This window comes from Argiope bruennichi, chromosome X2 (genome assembly GCF_947563725.1).
Source record: "Argiope bruennichi chromosome X2, qqArgBrue1.1, whole genome shotgun sequence".
NCBI lineage: Eukaryota > Metazoa > Arthropoda > Arachnida > Araneae > Araneidae > Argiope > Argiope bruennichi.
The window spans coordinates 8,559,036-8,578,431 of record NC_079163.1 but is presented as its reverse complement, the minus strand read 5'-3'; the positions used below and the strand labels follow the sequence as shown (position 1 = coordinate 8,578,431).

At 26.1% G+C, this 19,396-nt stretch overlaps 1 protein-coding gene across 1 annotated transcript; it reads right to left on the bottom strand.

Annotated features, from left to right (window-relative positions):
• Positions 1-1,303: 1,303 nt before the first annotated feature.
• Positions 1,304-8,657, bottom strand: LOC129960456 (max dimerization protein 1-like). The gene is made up of 6 exons (XM_056073903.1): positions 8,213-8,657; positions 7,937-8,024; positions 7,146-7,175; positions 6,943-7,057; positions 3,878-4,064; positions 1,304-2,079 (listed from the first exon to the last, which is right to left on the bottom strand). The coding sequence occupies exons 1-6, from the start codon at positions 8,265-8,267 to the stop codon at positions 1,943-1,945; spliced, it is 612 nt and encodes a 203-aa protein (XP_055929878.1). The 5' UTR covers positions 8,268-8,657; the 3' UTR covers positions 1,304-1,942.
• Between the last annotated feature and the right edge of the window lie 10,739 nt (positions 8,658-19,396).

Sequence of the window (19,396 nt, the reverse complement as noted above, 5' to 3'; positions counted from 1 at the left end):
TTAACTTTCTTCAAGACTTTGGTTCAGTACATGCAATAATGCATAGAATTAAGTCAAGCAGCTCCATAACATTAGTTTAGATTTTTTTTAAAAAGACCTTTTATTAAGTTATCTATAGGTAATCTAAGGTTGACTAAATTACACTCAGAACATATAAAAACAATTTAAAAATGAGTAAAGTTTATCGTAATTCCCTTAATAATAGTATATTACCCTCAAAGTTAGAAATCCAAAAAAACAATGGCAAACTCATGGGAAATAGTAAAATGAGATATATATGTATAATTGATAAAGAATGGGAAAAAAAATTAGAACTGATAACACAGAAGTTAATTCATCAGTGGGCACAGATGCCAGCCAATTTGGTGTTTTCTTCAGTATATGCTTTTTCTATAGAGTTTATTTTTTATTTCAAAAATGTTTTGGCTGAAATTTAGTTTCTAATAATTGAGTAATGAGAAAAGTTTTTTTTCTCCCCCCCCCCATTGATATACAGAGGGAAAATACTGAGTTCGATTGTTTATTTTCCGTTTGAATAGTAACCAACCAGGAAAACAACCAAAACTAAAATATATGAAGTGTTTCTGCCTTTAAGCATCATAACAATAAAAATGAATATAATTTTTTAAAAATGCATGATTAAAATAACACTTTTAATTAAGAATAGTATAAAAATTCAATTGACTGACTGAATAATAAATAACTTTGAGGGAAATATATTTGCTGATAAACATAACTTTCATCTTCATACACCGGTAGACTCAAAATAAATTAGCAACAAAATATCATTAAATATAAAGCATAATATATATATATATATATATATATATATATATATCAATTTATAATTTTCTGAGGATATGTAACCTTTGAAAGTTGAGTATTCAAAACCAGAAATACCTTTGTAAATCGTTAAGATTGAAATTGTGCAATACCTAAAACTTTGAAATACTTTAAGTAAAAGTTTATAAAAGTCTTTGAGAATTTTAATACTGAAAGCTACTTATACCAGCCATCAGGAGTTGAAATATATGAGATTTTTTTTTCCCAAAAAAGTACAGAATAATAACAAGAACCTATAAATTAATTTAAAACTACCAATTTTTTTTCAGGGAATGAAATTTTGAAAGTTCATTTACAAATGGAAGCAAGTCAACATTTTAATAAATATAGTTTAAATCATACTTTAATAATTTAGATTGATGAAAATCATTCATTAAATATGTTGTATTTCTACTTACTGATTAAAAAATTGATCATCAATGAAATATAACTAAGGAATGTATAAAATTGAATACTGAACACTAATTTAAAAGTCAATTTGCAATAATTGCACCAGCAGGATATGAAAGTCCTACTAAATTTAATGCTTTGGTAGAAAGTGCATTTTAAGACCAGATGGCAAAAATATTTTTTTTCTCTTTGCATATTAAACAGGACATAAAATATGATGCTGTTTTAAATGATTTATTTCAAAAGATATTAATATCTTAAATGGAAACATAAAAATTGATAAACATTTAAAACTATTAACACAACTTATACATTTAGGTGGGTAATGACTACATATTAAAGGCAGTTTACAAAATTTTGTAACAGTATAATGAATGAAGAGATGCACATTCACATTAGATGAGGTTTCACATAAAAGCATGTATTTTATGCCCTGTTTAAGCAATATCTGAAACACCAATAGCAATTATATTGCAAAATAGTCATCACCATACAATACACTTTAGATATCTCATTTTCAGCAATAAATATGCTATTTCACTTAAGCCTTAGATCAATAACAAATATTTTTCAACAGACTTTCACCTTCTTAACTATAGGTCTCAATGAGATATATATGGTAGAGGTCATAAACCTTTCTTTATAATAAAACTATCTGGACTCAGTCTATTGTGCTAATCAGCGGAGGAGGACGACACACCTGGCAGTGTTAGATGGTTGTTTGCTCATCCACAGGACGTCGTTTAGTGCTAATGACGACACCACCATCACTGGTCAGGCTCTGGATACTGCTATGGTCATCTGTATCACTTTGGTTACTGTTATAACCAATTATGTCCACTTCATCTAAGGACAACCATGGAAAAAGAAATTTTGCTTTAAACAAGCAAAAAACAATAAAATGTTTGGAACTTTGTTATGCAACTCTAGAAGTTTAAGAAAATTAGATATTTAAGAAGCAGGTTTATTTGCTTATTTCCAATGAAATGTTATTAATTAAAAATAAATGTTTTTTTATATAATAACTACAGCTGACAGCATTCAAAGTAAAGCAAAAATAAAATTTAGCTATAGAATTTTTAAATAAAGAAAGACGATGCATAGTTCCTTCAAATAAAATACTGCAGTTGACACAAAATCTGCAAGTGCAATGAAAATTGGCCAGAATTAAATTGCATCAATCCATCATTACTTTATTATTCAATAACAATTAACAGTTCTATTTTCCGGAATCAAATAATAGAACATTTTGATATCCTTTCTCATATACTAAATAATTTTTTTTTCTTTAAAAATTTACAAACTCATTTTTAAAACAATATTGTTGTAAATTTATAACTTAGAATGTATATATATATATATTCAGTTTCATCAGAAAGTGAAAATTTTCCATTAATTTGAAGAATTAATAGGGTATGTTCAATTTTCAGCATATATTTTTCTCTTTTACTTGACTAGTCATACTTTTCGATGTTAAGAGAATTAAAGAATAAAAATATATCAACAATGAAAGAAATACACTAATAACTTCATCGAAAGCCACAAAAAAGATAATTTATTATATTTTATGCACAGTCTCTAGCAACTGGCTCATTTTCCCACCATATTAATTGTATTAAGGACATTAATACAAGAGTTGGTATTTAATCAACTGCAGATTATTTCAAAAAACTTCTAACTCAATGTTTTATACTTTACTTTCATATGATGGGGACACTGGTACAGCAATGAAAATGAATACTGTTTTTTCAGCAGTAAAAGAAGGTAATATTCCCACTTATATTTAAAGATTTTCTAAAATTACAAGATTTAATAATAATAAAATTAGAATTGTTAAAAACAATAATCTTTTTTTTAACAGTAAGTAAACACTGGAAAAATTTTCCTTCACTACTTTTAAAAGAAAAACATACTATTTAAAGGTTTTAATGAAATATTTGGATTGATAAAATTAAAGAGAAAAATTGCAACTTAAAATATAAAACATAAAATTTGATAACTTATTTTTTCAAATTTTATGAAAGCATGAAAATTAATTTTATGTGTTTATATTTTTGGAAATTATCTTTGAATTTAATTTTTTAATCAATTAAAATAAATATATTTGCTACTAGATGAATATTTCCTCCACCAAAGTATATATGTGCTTAATATGTTCACTCTAGGTCAAGCAGATTGTAATGTAGAGTATAAATGGATGAATGCACATATATTAGTTTTAATGTTTGGTAGAAATCAAAACAACTATGCTTCACCTGAATTGACCTAAATTTGTCTTTCGCTAAGTAACTAAATAAATATCAGCTACAGAGTTACTAAGGCATTGTGATAAGCTATGTTTTTAAAATGAATGTTATGGAATACAGCATTCAAAACTTTCATGTAATTCAAATGGCATCAATGTTTAATTACGAGACAGGACATTAAAAATTGTCTTAATAATAGGATGATAATATAATTTTCTTTTTATATAACAAACTCTTTCACGATTCTAAATATTTATTATATTCAGGTCTATGAAAAGCATTAATTTGTAATTCTTTATCTTACTAAATAAAGATTTCATTACTTTTACACTATAAGGGAGGGATGAAAAACCTGTAATAACTTTTAGGGAATCATTTACAAAAATAATGCAACATACCAGTTTCTGAAGCAGATGAGTTGGTACACATAGAAGTTCCAGAACTACATTCGCTGATCTTTCTTGTTTTGTGCGTTGTTATGACATTAAAACGACCCAGTTCATTTAATCGACGTCTCAGCCTTCTTTGTTGTTCCATGAGGAGTTCTTTTTGTTCCTTGTTTTTTCGATCTTTTTCTTCAAGAGTCTGAGAGAAGATAGTATTATCAACATATTTTATCCAATTTACTTCGAAGTCCAAAATTTTAATTTCATACACAATAAAACAATATTTATTAGTCTATTAAATGAAAGCATTATTTTAATAAACGGAAGGATTCCCACTAGTGTATATTTGTTTTCAGAAAAACTCAATGTGATAAATAAGATATGCAAGTTTAATATCAAAAACAAATATTATTCTTTACAAGGACAGGGTTTACTCAAACTAGAAAGTAGGTAGAAGAATAAAATTTTCAAAAATGATAAAAATAAAAAAAAATAAAAAAAGAGAGAGAGAGAGAGAGAGATAGATAGAGAGTGAAAATTATCTTCAAACTCTGTTCTATGATCACCAATAAATTTAAAAAATAAAAAAAAATGCAGCAAATTTTTTTAAAAATTATAAACTAGTGTCTGTTACTGATGAGATACAAACATACAAGAAGACTTTCATATATTTGTATTCTTTATCAACTTTGAAAATCTGAAGAATGATAAAGGAAAAAATTATGCATATTTCTCTAAAATTTAAACAATACATATTTAATTTTAAAGAAAAACACACCTTCATAATGTAGTCAGTCCTTTGGTATTGTCTTTTTAAAATTTTGTACTGTGGGTTTACAAATATAGTTTAGAAATAAATTTATCCAGAGATGAAAAGAATAAAGTTGATTCTAAGCATTTAAAAATAATAATAACAATAATAATTACCTTGAAATTTCATAGATTAGTCAGAAATAAAAAATTTCTGACACTTCTGATGCAAAATGATTTTTTTTTCTTTCATACAAAGCCAAAATTAAAGGCAATAATTTTTCTTTTATTTATTATTTCATAATCACAGGTTTCTTTGGAATAACAAATGGCTCGCTGAATTCATTACACACATAATACATAATGTGTGAATAAAGAGCCTATTCTTCAAAAATTCTTATTTTATTCATTTTTCAATTTCATATATGTGCATTTATCATTTCTCTAGTGTTCACTTTCTCATGTCAATGAAGAATACTTGGTTTGACTAAAAAAAAGAGAAACCTACAAATCAGTTGCAAAAAAAATGGCAGATTATTTCTAAGATTAAAAAAATAGCTGTTTTTCTTCATAACACATATGGAGCCAATTCATGTTCATAGAGTACATGTTAAATAGCTACAAATATTAAATTTTGGAATTCACTGCACATCTTGCAGGAGCAAAAGCATAAGACAACTTGTGGTTTAATAGAAAATGACAAACACAGTTACCTGTCGTGTGAATTGACTCCATTACGTCATAAAATAGGTATTCTAATGCAAAAATTTAAAAATTAAAATCTCACAAGTCAGCCAAAAATGAATTCATCAATATAAACTGTTCTTTAACAAGGAATTTGATTATAAACTAATGGGGAAGAAGTCCAAAATTTTTTTATAGCTAGCAGTCAAATACTGAAAAAAGTTTACATCACAAATAATTAGTAAAAATTTGAGCATGTACAAAAGTAATTCTAAATTTCATATGAATACAGAAATGATTCTCTTTTTAAAGACAAGAAAACATCGTGATGATTCATATTTATATATCTGAATACTTTAATTTATTATAATAAATGTAAAACACATTACAATCTATAAATTTGGATAGGATTGTCTCAACGAAGAAAAAATGCACTTGTTTTAAAAACTGATTTATTATAATGATAGTTTATATTCCTAAGTTCATGAGAATTCAATTTTTTAAATTTTTTTTTATCTACTTTACATATTTAATTTAATCACAAATTTCCAAGTTCATGTGAAATTTGAATGAATGTTCTCAAAACATAAAATTTTAAAATTATATTATTAAAATTATATAATTCATATGTTGAAACTTCATCTACAATATGAACATTTTCATATAAAATTAAAAATAATAAATATTCTCTAAGTATTCTGCTTTTTTTTAAAGAAATTTTTCAAACAAAATTTTAGATAAATTTTAAAAACATTAATTCAAAACTTTCATAAAGAAGGATATAGAATTATGTAACTCAAAATATTAAGACATTATTCAATGAAGTTTAATTTTCCCTTTTGCAAAAACTTAAGTAAATTTACTGCCTATTCTGATATTAAGTACTTTCACACACAACTTTAATATGACAGGAGCACAGCTTGGCCCTTGCGCCATAAAAAAACAATCAATCAATCAATATGACAGGGTTACAAATCTCCAGACCATTTCCCTCTCATTTTTATTTTAGACAAGTAGTTTTTATTTCCCTAACTGCTCACATTATTTTATTAGTTTTTTTTAAAAGATAAAAAAAATTATTTAGAGGCTAAAAAAAAGAATCAAACGTGAATTAAAAAACAATTACGAAGACAGACTTAAAATTAATACAAAATAAAAATGATAATTTCCTATTTAAATGTATATATCAATAAAATTTTAATACATGAGCAGAATAATAATAATAAAATTCATAAAAGTTAAACTTACCATTAAAAATTTGAAGCATTCTGATTACATCACATAATAATGATTCAAATTAAAAAATTCATTAAAATATTAAAAAGCTTTTGCTAAATGTATCCTTGAGCATTTTCATTGAAAAAAATATTATCAATTCTTTGACATTTTATTTTATAAGAAAAATTATAAAAATTTTCACTGACTATAATTATATTTTCACATCACTTTTGAGAAAAATGTTTTATTTACTTAATATTATCAACATAAGTAAGTTTCATCTAAATTAATCGTACAGATTTTAATATTATTTTTAGTATTATGATAATATATACTCACATAGCAAATTCCAGAAACCTTTCTAAGAAAAGTTTTCATTAAATATCATTCAATTAATTATGCTTCCAGAATAATTGAAGTAATACCTTTATAAATGCTTTGGCTTTGGTCAAAAGACCTAAGGTGGTATGTCGACTGGATTCTGGGCCTAAAGGAACAAGTTCCTTCAATTTTTCAAGACAATTCCTTAAATGTGCTCGCCTGAAAGCAAATAATATTTAATTTATTAATTACTTTAATTAAAAGCAATTCTAAAATGCAAATAATAATAATAATAATTTTTTCTTACCTATTTTTTTCTAATTCATTATGAGTTGATCTGTAACAAGAATATAAAAATTTACATGTAGTTACTTAATTAACAAATAGAAATAATACTTTGTATAAAATAGCTATTTTAAAAAAAATTAGTGACAAACAATCAAAAATGTTAATACAAAACCAAAAAAAATTTCTTCGAAAAAATGACAATAAAAAGTATCACATGCTGCAGCAGATACGACATACACTGCGAATCTATTTACCGTTGGAAAAGTGGGAGGACAAGTTTTCTCACCCTGTACTGTTTGTAAACAAAACGGAAATTTGACAGACAGATGTCAAATATATTTTACAACAGATGTCAGTTAAAATTTATTTCCCACTCAATATTTATTCGCATATTTTTGTGCGATATTCGGACATGCAAAATTATAGCGATTTTAATTACATGCGAAAGACTGATAAAAAAATGTTTTTTTTTTATCTGTCAAAAGCCAGCTATCTTTACGATCGATTTCCCCCCCCAAGGAAACGCATTTATTTTCATGCTCTATGCAGTATAATTGCAATGAAAATATCTTGGAAGCTTTAAGATCACAAAGAAAAACATTAAATGAAAGCAATATCAAATATGACGGTTAGAGTCCACCACAAATGGTTCAGACAGATGAATTTCATGCATCAACAAAAGAGTCATTCCTAATAAAATTAAACAAATACGACTAATCATGCTGAAACTTCAAACACAAATTGATTTTCATTTCAGTTCGTGCAATTTCATACAGGAAATATGAATTTTGATCAGTGTGACACACGTACCTGTTTCCCTGAGATTTTTTGGATTTTGGTTTTCGTCGAGTAATCTCGATTTGTACAGGCATTGCGGAAGCGTAGCCATGTTCAGCTTCTGAAAATGTAGAAAAAGATTTCAATATTCAGGCCATTCGACTGATATAATTTTTTTGACAAATAATAGCAACAATCAAGCATGGGTATGTCAAAATCAGCTGATTCGACACACACTCAAATTTGGAATAAAATCGACCAAAGCTATAGATCAGAGATGAGTAATCAAGTGATTGAATGCATCCTTACCTCTTTCTCGCCTATCTAGAAATTCAGCTGCTTGTAAAAGAGCAGCAATACTCATGATGTTTAAAACTAAATAAAACAACACTTCACGCGTTTACAAAAATGGCGATGCAGATTCCTCGCTTCAACTGTCCTTATAGACGAGCGTTTGTTTTCTTCGGTTCCCCTCACGTTGTCATCCGAAAGAGATCCGAACAGTATGAACACAAACAGTTCGGAAACATTCGGCTCAAAACTAGAGTTTTGATTGGTTGACATAGGACTCGATTTGGTCCGAATTTAAACGATGCAACGAATAACAGTTTATGTTATTCAAGCTGCCAAACTATACTTCCCACGTGGTTTCCGCGCCCATGTTTCAAAAGCGAGGCAGATGTCTACCAGTTTTGTTTGTTTCGTGCTTGTCATCAAGCTGGTTTAAAAAAGGAAGGGGGTGTGGGAGTGTGAACCGTAGCGTTGTCAATAGGAATTGGATTAGTTTACTATTTCATGATATTTTATTTTTAAATGTATTTTTGCATTAAAATTTCTAGCTACTTCCGTAGCTACATGTGATAATTATACTGATATAATGTTGCAACATAGTAGGATATTGATTATGAAGAAATAGTATTCTAGATTATAACTATTGTTTGTTTTAGTGAACATTTTACTTTGATAGTCATTGACATTAAAATTACTCGATTTTCTTTTATTATTTAAATGGTAATTTATGCGAGCCTACAGATTTGGTTTTTAATTACGTTATTTATATGTGAATTTCAGCATCTCAGGTTTGTAGTCATTGCATAAGTGAATTTCCTGATAAATTTTATAAACATTTATTTTTGTATGAATCTCTTTTAAATAAAATTACTACATATACTTTTTTATAATTGAGGTTAAAGAACATTTGTTAATGAATGTATTAAATCAATGTTTAGAATGTTAAATGGTATTCTACAATTCTTGATTTTCGACGGAAATTGCAAGCATTTAACGTAGAAATTTTATTCCAGTTCGACTTAAATGTCTCGCCGTTTATATATATTTTTAATGGTACTGTATGTTTGGATAGTGAGCTGCTGAAATAAGAGATGATTTTTATGAATTATTTGCACAAATGGAAATTTCAGTATGAATGTGCATGCATTTAATCTATAGTATATTCTATAAACAAAGAACTGAGTTTCTCATTGTTTGTAGATTTTAATGTATTTTCAAAAGTATTGTTGTTGAGTATTGATATTTGAAGTGCGCATAGATTAAGTTTACTTGAAAATGACCTTGATAGTAAATGCAGAATTTTTTTAAAATTTATTATTGGATGATTTCAGTCATTTGTGAATTTCTTTGAATTGATATGTTTTTAAAATGTAATGAATTATATTTTTCTTCCAATATGTAAGAGAATTATGCTATCTTTCAGTAAAAATTTAGCATGGAATTCAAATGATTCAATAATAAAGAAAATTAAAGATGAGGAAAAGTTGAATTAACATTACAGTATACATTAATTTGATGAACTACATTTTCAGATGTGTAATATTTTCTACCATTTCACTTAATTTTGTTTAATTCAAATGTTTTGATACTTTACTTTTAATCTTTTTGCTGTATCTGGTTCGTGCTGTTTTTTTTTTTTTTATTGTGCTTGTATGTTTAATTTTTATTATGAAATTATATAAACATATATAGAGGGAGAGTTTTTGCAAATATATAGTTGTATTTTTATCTTAGTCCTATTTATTTGTATTAACAGACATTTCAATTATTATAATCTTGTTCACTGTAGTATCAGATCTGAATGAATTTTTCTTTTCTTAGTCTTATATCTAAAAATCATGGGAAATTGAAGATTTTAGGAAAGCTTCTGAATTTTAAAGGAAAAGAAATTCTTAGGTTAATGCAGTGTTTTCATTTATTTAGTATTCCTTTGTAGTACTGCTTCATAGTTTTCATTTTTTCATAGATTTGAGTAAGATATTGGGAATAATTTCATATTTTTGGGGAGATTCAAGTAAGATAAACTCAAAAATTTCCAGAACTATGTAAATTCTGATCTATTTTCTTATTAAAGATTTTATGATGTAGTTGGTAACTTTTTTATGGCATATAAGTAATTGTTTCACCTTAGTTATAACATCTGACATAAAGGTCTGTTTGATACTTCTTTATAAAAAAAAAATGTTGATAGTAAATCAAATTTTTCTGTCGTAATCCATTTAGTAGTTTTTGCGAGAAATTATTTTCTGATATACTATTCCATCTTAAATTATACCTGTTTCAAGTTTTCTTTTTATTATGACTATCTCCAATCATTTACCTTTTTTTTATCTTGTATCGTAAGCATTTTTAGAATGATAAATTAGTAAATTATTATCTGTACTGCATTCTATTAAATGTGATTTTTCCTTTTTAACCTATGAGATTATAAATGTACTTAGGCATAATCTATAAGAATAATTCTAGCAATTACTGGCAACCAGTCTTTAAGAGGTTTTTGTGTGTGTGTGTGTGTGTGTGATTTCATTTATCAGAGTATACAAATAATTTGACATTTTCTGTATAATAATAGTAACATAGTTGATCTTGTAGTTCTTAGCTTAAAATTTTAAGATATGAACTCGTTAAAAGTAAATCATATTCTGACTATTCCTAAATCCTTGATATATAGTAATGGCATAGATTGTAATCTTAAATATACAGATGCATTAATTGATTTCTTTACTAACAATCTATAAATATATTGAAGCAGAAAAATTAATTGATATTTTATGGACAATTTGGACTCCTTCCCTTGATATGGAACCACTCTATATCGCATATATCCTTTTCATCTATGCCCTTTAAATTATAAATCCTGTAACTTTCACCTGATCAACTTTTCTTGATACGTTTCATGAGCTTAAAAATGTGAAAGTCATAATTTCTTATTAATTTCATTCTTAGTTTTGAGTATTTCATATTTTGAAGACCAGGCATGAATTTGAAATTCACTAGTGAATATGTAACTTTACATATATCTTTTGTAGGATGGTCATGGATTTAAATAACTTAAATTGTTTAAATCTATTTCTCTGATGAAACGTAAATCTTCTAAACTAGTTCAGTACAGTAATATTGTGTTTTAAAAGTAATGCTAAAATTACAATAAAAAATTTTAATAGAATAATAAAACTTTTTCAGGATGCCAACACAACTTTAATATTACATGCATGTATAGCAATTCAGTGAAAAAGGTGGGTGTAATGAAAGCTGAATTGGATCAAAGGGGGTGACAGATGGTGCCAGTGCTCAAGACACCATATTTCTGAAAATCCACATTTTTGATTGATTTTTCAAAAGAAAAATGCCTTCTTAAAAAAAAATTTAATTTGTATGCATTTTGAATAATATTCAATTTATGGACATTTCACATCTACAAATCTAGGCATGTTTGAGTATTTAGTGTATTGGTATGCTTGCAAATACAGTGGCTCGAATAATTGAGAATATTCCTCAATTTTATTTGATAAATCTAATTTTCAGTATAAATAGCACATTGCTAAGAAGTACAAATATGTTTTATTTTTTCACATAACAAAAATAAAGAACAATCGGCGGAAAATTTCTAAAATGATACGTTTTGGAAGAATTTTAAATAAGCATGTATATTTTTACCTAAAAACACTAAGAATAAACCAATGAAATTTTTGAAAGTGTCGGTATTTAGTTGTGTGTACTTTGGTTTTTATTGTGTCCTCCAAATTTTGCAGTCCAATTCAATCTTTTTTTTTATGGTATCTAGCAATATTCTACTCTACTTTTTTAGCAATACTTCTTTTAAACAGGCTTTATTCCTAATTTTGTGCTATTGGTTGTTGTAATTTTATGTCATTATTTTGGATCACAGATTTTCTATGCCATTGAGGTTAGGTATCTGCAGTGATTGGTGTTTTCTATGAATAAGAACATATTTTGTTGTTACATGCTGTATTGTACTGGAATATGAAATTTCCATCTAAACTCAAAATTTGTACACTTTATTTTAGATTGTTGTGAAGAATATCTTAGTAGTCCAAAGGATTCATAATGCTGTCTATAAAAACTAGATTTCCTACTCTGGTTGAAACCACACATACCTACTATTAAGCTGTAAGGCATAATTTTTTTGGATCCAATGCTGTATGGGGCTTCCTCCATATGTTGCGATGGCTGTCAGTATTGAAAATGTTGAATTGATTTTCATCATTACATATAACGTCCTTCTAAAAATTATGGGTTTTTTTTTCAAATTCTGTACACTTTTTCTCATATTTTGTAAGCTGATGAATGGTTTTTAACATTTACATTTCTGAGAATGATTAGAGATGTTTCTGTATTTACTTTATGATTAATGCACTGCTTTTAGCATAAAGTATTTAGAGACTGCATTTACTTTATGATTAATCTTGATTTTTTAAAATTTTTTATTTCTGTGTGACATCATGTAGAATATCTTTCTTTTCTCTCCTATTTTTATTTTCAATCAATCCATCGCTTAAATTTTCCAGTGGTTTTCTGGTCACATACACAACTTCTACCAACTGTTTAGTTATTTTTTAAAAAAAATCTTGATTCAAATTTCCTTATATCAATGCTAGTTTCTCTCTGAGGAGCGATTTTCCATTTAAAAGTTTGGGTTTTAAGTTCATCTAAAATACTTTATCACACAAAATGATTCCTGAAAATGTTTAAGATAAAATTATGCAAAATTAGATTGAAATAAAACCCAAATACAAAATATTTAGTGATAGCTAAGCATTTTTCATCAGTATATTTTTAATTTTTTTTTTTTACCACAAAATTTGCCTGGTAAAATTTTAAAGCTGTACAAATAATGATTTTTAATGAATTATTTTTTTGCCTTTGTACCATAGTTTATTTGCTTTGTAAAAAGTTTTATTATATTATATTTTTAGTACATTATTCATCATGCAAAGTGTTAATTATGTAAATATGGAAGTGTATACTTAATTGTTTAGCCACTCTAGCCAATACTGAGCATGATTCTAGTTTTAATCAAAAGTGCCAATTTCAAATCAAGAAAAGACACAAAATTTTAATATGACATATAGGTTATGTATATGTAATGATATTTTAAAATATAAATTAAACCCTAATTCCCAAAGTTTTGTCTTTATTTAGCCCATATTATCGCATTCTAAATTGTTCTCTTATTTCCTGATCCAATTCCACTTTTTTCCACCTCTGTCAAATTGCTGAGATTGACAAGTTCCCACACTCTGAGTGAAGGGATAAAAATGTGTCGATCTGACATGTTCTTTTAAAAGATCCCTCTAATTCCCTTACCTAAATTGACACATGTAAAGAAATCCTTATGAAAATTTCATAGTATAAATAAATCGGGAAAAATATTTTCTCCCCTCTTGTATTGCTGGTGAATAGACTCTAGTCCGTCATTGCTTTCTTGTACATAAATTATACCTCCTGCAAGTTTAAAAATTAATAGTGTGCTCTCTCTCTTCCACCATGAAACTGCTTCAAAATTTTATGTTTATATATATATATAAATTATATAATATACAATTAGGATAATATTAGTAAATTAAATATGATTTTCTCAAATGTTACATAGACTTAAATTTGTTTTAGTAAGACAGTTTTAATTGTATTTATTTCTTTAATGAAATCAACATTTGTCATCAAATTTTGCTTTGTGAAATTATAATATGAATTTAAAATTTATTTAAATTGTATATAAAATTTTATTAATGTTATAAAAATTATGTTTGCCTTACTATTTACTGGCTTATGTGCCAAAATATTTTTTCAAAACTGAAATGAATAAATTACTTAATCAGATAAGAAGTATTAGATAAGTATCAGATAAGAATGTTTATTTCCTTACACATTTTATCTCTTGAATCCAAATTATATATATAATTGACGAATTTGCTATAAAACTTCCAAGATAAAGAAACAGACATAGTATATTATAACCTTATTCTATTAATTTGCATAATAAGTTGTATTTTTGTAAATTTATGAGGAATCATTTTATTTGATTTATTAAATACTAATTTTTGAAGTTAAACTGTTAACTTTATAAAAATAATTATTTTTCCCTCTTGTGTATTTATTAAGTCTTTATTACACCAATTTGAGCACTGTAATAAATAGCAAAATGCACTGTTTTATTTTGTTGTGTGAAATTTTTTGAAGACTCCTCACATCAACTTTGCATTAGATTCAACGTTTGTTCGGATCGGTCTAAAATGAAGGTATTTGCAAAAGATCCATTCTTAAGTATAATAAAATCTTTTCTTTTTAGGATATAGGTTATATCTTCTTTCCTGTGGCTTTTATGGTTAAATGTGAAATAGTTGAAGACTAAGTAAGTAAAAGTTGAATGATATAAGAATCAACTATTATAAATTAGGTTTCCCTTATTTAACTAGTTTACATTAAGAAAATGTTACATGAGATTCTTTTGTAATTTTTTTAAAGAATCACATTATTATATAGAAGTCAAAATTTCAACAGTGAGCGTTTTTGATAAATTTTTTTATTCCTGCAAACATTATAAAATTGATTTTTGCAGGAGTTATACTCTGATTTTCAATTTTAATGTTATTATACATATATATTACAATGCCTTTATTACATTTCCAAATTTTGTTTTCTAAAAAGAACATGCATTTATATACTTTTATATCTTTTCTATGTTTCCAATTTAAGAAAAATATTTAAAATATTGGAATGAAAGACAATTTTATAGGAGTAATTGTTTATGTCTGTTGAATATAGCAATTTATAAATTCTCTTAACTAAAACCTTAATACAAACACACAAAAAAACCCGGATAAAGTGGTTGAATTAGTTTTGATCATTCATACAATAATTTTATACAATATGGACATAGATTTTATAACCATTTAAATAAAATAATTCTGGACTTGAGCTACTTTGTATTTTCTGTAATTTTAATTCTAAAATTATGGAAATTTCATTAATCCTCTGTGTGATTAATTATTCAGAGTGTTCTATTTAAATTTTACTTCTGTCTTACAAAGTTTAATTCAAGAAAAAACAACCTCTACTTGCAAGTGAGTTACGAAACAATTGTTTTGTCCTTCATTCCCATGTTTGGGAAGTCCAATTTCTGCAGTGAGACCCTGTTCTTATCAATGACTGACTGCTCTCCCAACTCTTCCTTCACAAAATAAATTGTAGTACCCAACTAAACCTTCTAATCCTAGTTTGGTATATTGAAAACCTATTACATCTTGGTAAGGAAAGTAGGATTTTTTTATAAGCAGTTTTAATTTTAGAAATCAACTTTAATTCCTTGATTAAATGATTAGTAAACATCTTCCTTTATTTTAATATCTTTATGAGAGATAAACCTCACTGTTAAAATTTTTCTCTTCATTGGTATTTTATGATATGATAAAAAAAAGTTTTCAGACATAAATGTGTTAAAAATTTTACTATAAATTCATAATTTTCTGACAAAGTTAGAAATAATCATTAGTGCAAATAAATTATTTTTAAGACATTAAATTTCATTACCTGTGCCTCATACATATTATTAATCTTTTCCCCATCTGAAGATCTAATTTGAGATATTTTTCGGTGGAAGTTGAAAATTCTATGACTTAAGGATAAAAATTACCAAAAATCCCCCTCTCCCATATGATTTGAAAGTTGGATATATCTGGAACAATTCTTTGACGGGGGGGAAAAAAACAAAACAAAAAAAAAAAACGTGAATTTAGAATCAAACGATTTTTGTGTATAGATTTCTTAGGTTGTGTGTGTATATATATATATATATATATATATATATATATAGGTCTGGATATGTATGTATATATATATAGGTCTGGATATGTATGTATTTAGGAGATTTGATTCTCTACAATTGAGGATCATGGAATTTTTCAATTTTGTGTTCTTAATTATCAAGGAATTTTTAACTAAATGTTTTGAAAATTTCAGATGTTTAGAATACATATTTAGTGAGAAATGAAATAACATTTACTTTATTCTGGGCTATGATTCTTTTTCCTGTTTACTCTATATTTGAGTACCTAAGCCATCTAATTTTTGTCTTGAAATAAAGTAAAACATATTTAGGGAAACTGTGTTTCCCTAGAATTTTGATAGTTTCATTGAATTTTCTGATTTATCTATTTTGGATCATTTTTGATTAGGAAAAAAATACAAAACATCTTTTCAATGCAATCTATCATTACATTAATTTTGATAGAATTGTAAATATCAGTGTTAACTGAAGTGTGTATATATATAATATATAATTACTTTGAATGTCAAGAAAGGTAAAATGTATCGTTTGTCCCGCATGAAATGGCTTGATTTGTAATTCTTCTTCTTCTTTTTTTTTTTTTTTTTTTTAAAGGGGCTAAGTTGAATATAAATCAATATTTATGCTATTGGGGAATAATGAGAAAATAAATATTTACATCAACTAAGCAACTTCCAAAATTGTTTTTAATAATTTTAATTTTGGTTTTGATTTCCTACTCCTATTTTTAATCATTTCCTAATTGGAAGAATCCTGTCTAAAATGAGCAATGTATCCATTTCAACATAATTTGTTTGCATCTGTAAAAGATTTATTTTATTTGTATTTTATTTTACTGTCTAAAACTCATTTCTGTATGTTATGAATTGCAGGTTGTCTACAATCCAAAATAAGATCTTAAATATTTTAACCACAAATTTTTTTTAAAAAAATCAATTTCCAGTTAAAAAACATTTTATAGTATCATTGAATATAATGAGGGCTATCACTTATTCTTATTATGCTAATATTGAATAAATTGATACCTTTTGACTTGTATATTTTAGGTTATCATTGTTAAAAGACTAGCTAGATACTAGCAGTTTTTATGAATGTTTTTGATATATTAATACAATTTCCACAGTGTATTTTTTCTAAGATCATATCTGCTATAAAATGCTAAAATTGAATCACATTTTATTTAAATTACTTATTTTTCTGTTTTTGCATTCAAAGGCTTAACCTTTTCACGAGTTTTTTAAGTGTAACTTTGAAGCCAAAACATAAGTATATTTTACTTTTTCGAGAATGGAATGATATATGTCTGCTATACAAGTACTAAAATTAACAATTTAGAAATTTATTTATGTTCCAGTGTTTAAAACTGTTATCCAGATTGGATAGTATATATGTGCTATATCATTACTGTGTTTCCCTGTTTCTGTGTGCTATTCAACAAAGACATCAATAAAAACTTTTCATATCAAAGAAAATGTTTTATTAGATTGTGAACCTTCATTAACAGTGTTTTGTGCATCTATATAGCAGTCCTTCTCCCATATAGTTATTCAACTTTCCACTATAAATTGAGTAGAAGTACGCATTTAAGAATATCCTGATCATAATAAGTAATATGAAGAAATTAAATATAAAATTATTTCGTTTTAATAAAATTTGTTTGCAATTTTTTAAAATAACAAGACAGTTAAAATAAATAATGTTAATTCTGTTACACTCTAACAGAATTAACATTTATGAAATTAGACAATTTCATGTTCTATAAGGGCAATAGTTTCTCGTAAAAAAATAAATAAATAAATAAATAAAATAAAAAAAAATACGCAGTCCACCTCCAGTTAACCTAATTGGAATGAGAAATGTTCTTTTCAATATATTTCATATTTATGTATCTCAGATGTAACATTTTTCAAGTAGATTTGTAATGTTTTTTTAAAATGTTCTATAAGTTTTAGTAGAATAAGGTATTGATTAATAATTTCACAATTTTTTTTAAATAAACAAATTTAAAATATCTAATTTTTCAAAAAATTAAAGACATTTTTAAGAAAATATTTTTTTTTTTTTCAAACCAATTCAGATACTCAAAATTGGAGCTGAAATTTTACTTGAAATCTTCTGAGGATGATTTAGAAAAGTTGAGAGCGAAAATATTAAAAACTGAACTAGACGGAGCATTTAATAAGTCTTTTTTTCAAATTTGTAGACATTTCATTTCTTAATGTGATAAATGTTTTAGAAATTTGTATTTTTATCCACTTTACATTTAACTGCTTCAAAACACAGTATTTTGGCTTAAAATATAGATTATTTTTTCACTATTAATAATAAAAACTAAAATATGTATATCTCAATGACATAACATTATGCTAGATGAGATGGTGGGTAAGGTGATCCACTTTAAAAACAAAACGAAAGCTTTTATTTTATATCGACATAAGGAAATTGGTGCTGAAAATTATAGTTGATATTTCCTTTTATATATGTGCATACATATTGCAGTTACAGCTAAGATATATGGTTACATTAATATATGATTAGGAAAAAGTTAGTTGGAATGCTGGTGGATTATAAGTATGTAATCATTAAGGTTCAAATCCGTAGATCCTCGTAACATCTATTCACGATTGTACATTCCAGAAAATAATTTAAAAGAAAATTCTCAAAAACAAATATTTGATCACTAGAAAGCTGTCTTTTGGATTTCAAAGCGATGCAAAAGTGGTCAAAATAGTCATTCAAAATTTCGATAATTTTTAATTAAATAATTTTGTTAAAGTTGTGAATATAAGTTTTTATTAGGAAGCGCACAGTTACTTCATGGGAAGTAACCGTGCGCTTAATCTGGTAAGCTCCAAGTGCGACTGCTCTGTAGAGCAATTTCAACGATTTTTGTAACACGAAATTTACAGAAAATATGCAACTTTAAACATAAAAATGTTTACATCAAGATATCTTAAACAAATTTTTTATCAACTCCTTATTACTTGTTTTAGTATGTGAAAGAGTTTATTTAGAGAAGCTTGGGAGCAACACATGCCTTGTTTTAATATGCTATGTAATGCTTAAAAAAACATTTTTACTTTATTTTATACAAATTATTCAACGAATTATGAATAATCTAATAGCCCTCAAGATAACTAGTTTTATGCTAATTATATCCTAATTTCAACTAAGGACAGTTTCAGTCTATCGGGTTTTTTTAATGAATTTGTATTGTTTTAAACAAATAACTGTATTTACAGGTTTCCCATTTGTATTAAAAAGGCCTTAATATCAGAATTCTTTTAAGAGCTCATGAAAAGGCCCTAGTTTTTGTTTGAAGGCCCAAAAAGAAACCATTTTTCTATCCTGAAGCTTTCATTTGAGCTCCTAGCACGAAAATTTATGAAAGTGAA

Excerpts from the sequence above, each read along its gene's own strand:
- LOC129960456 (XM_056073903.1), bottom strand. The coding sequence starts at position 8,267 with ATGAGTATTGCTGCTCTTTTACAAGCAGCTGAATTTCTAGATAGGCGA. Across the intron at positions 4,065-6,942 it reads AAGCCAAAGCATTTATAAAG|ACTCTTGAAGAAAAAGATCG; the intron begins GTATTACTTCAA and ends ATCTTCTCTCAG. Across the intron at positions 2,080-3,877 it reads CTCATCTGCTTCAGAAACTG|ATGAAGTGGACATAATTGGT; the intron begins GTATGTTGCATT and ends GGTTGTCCTTAG.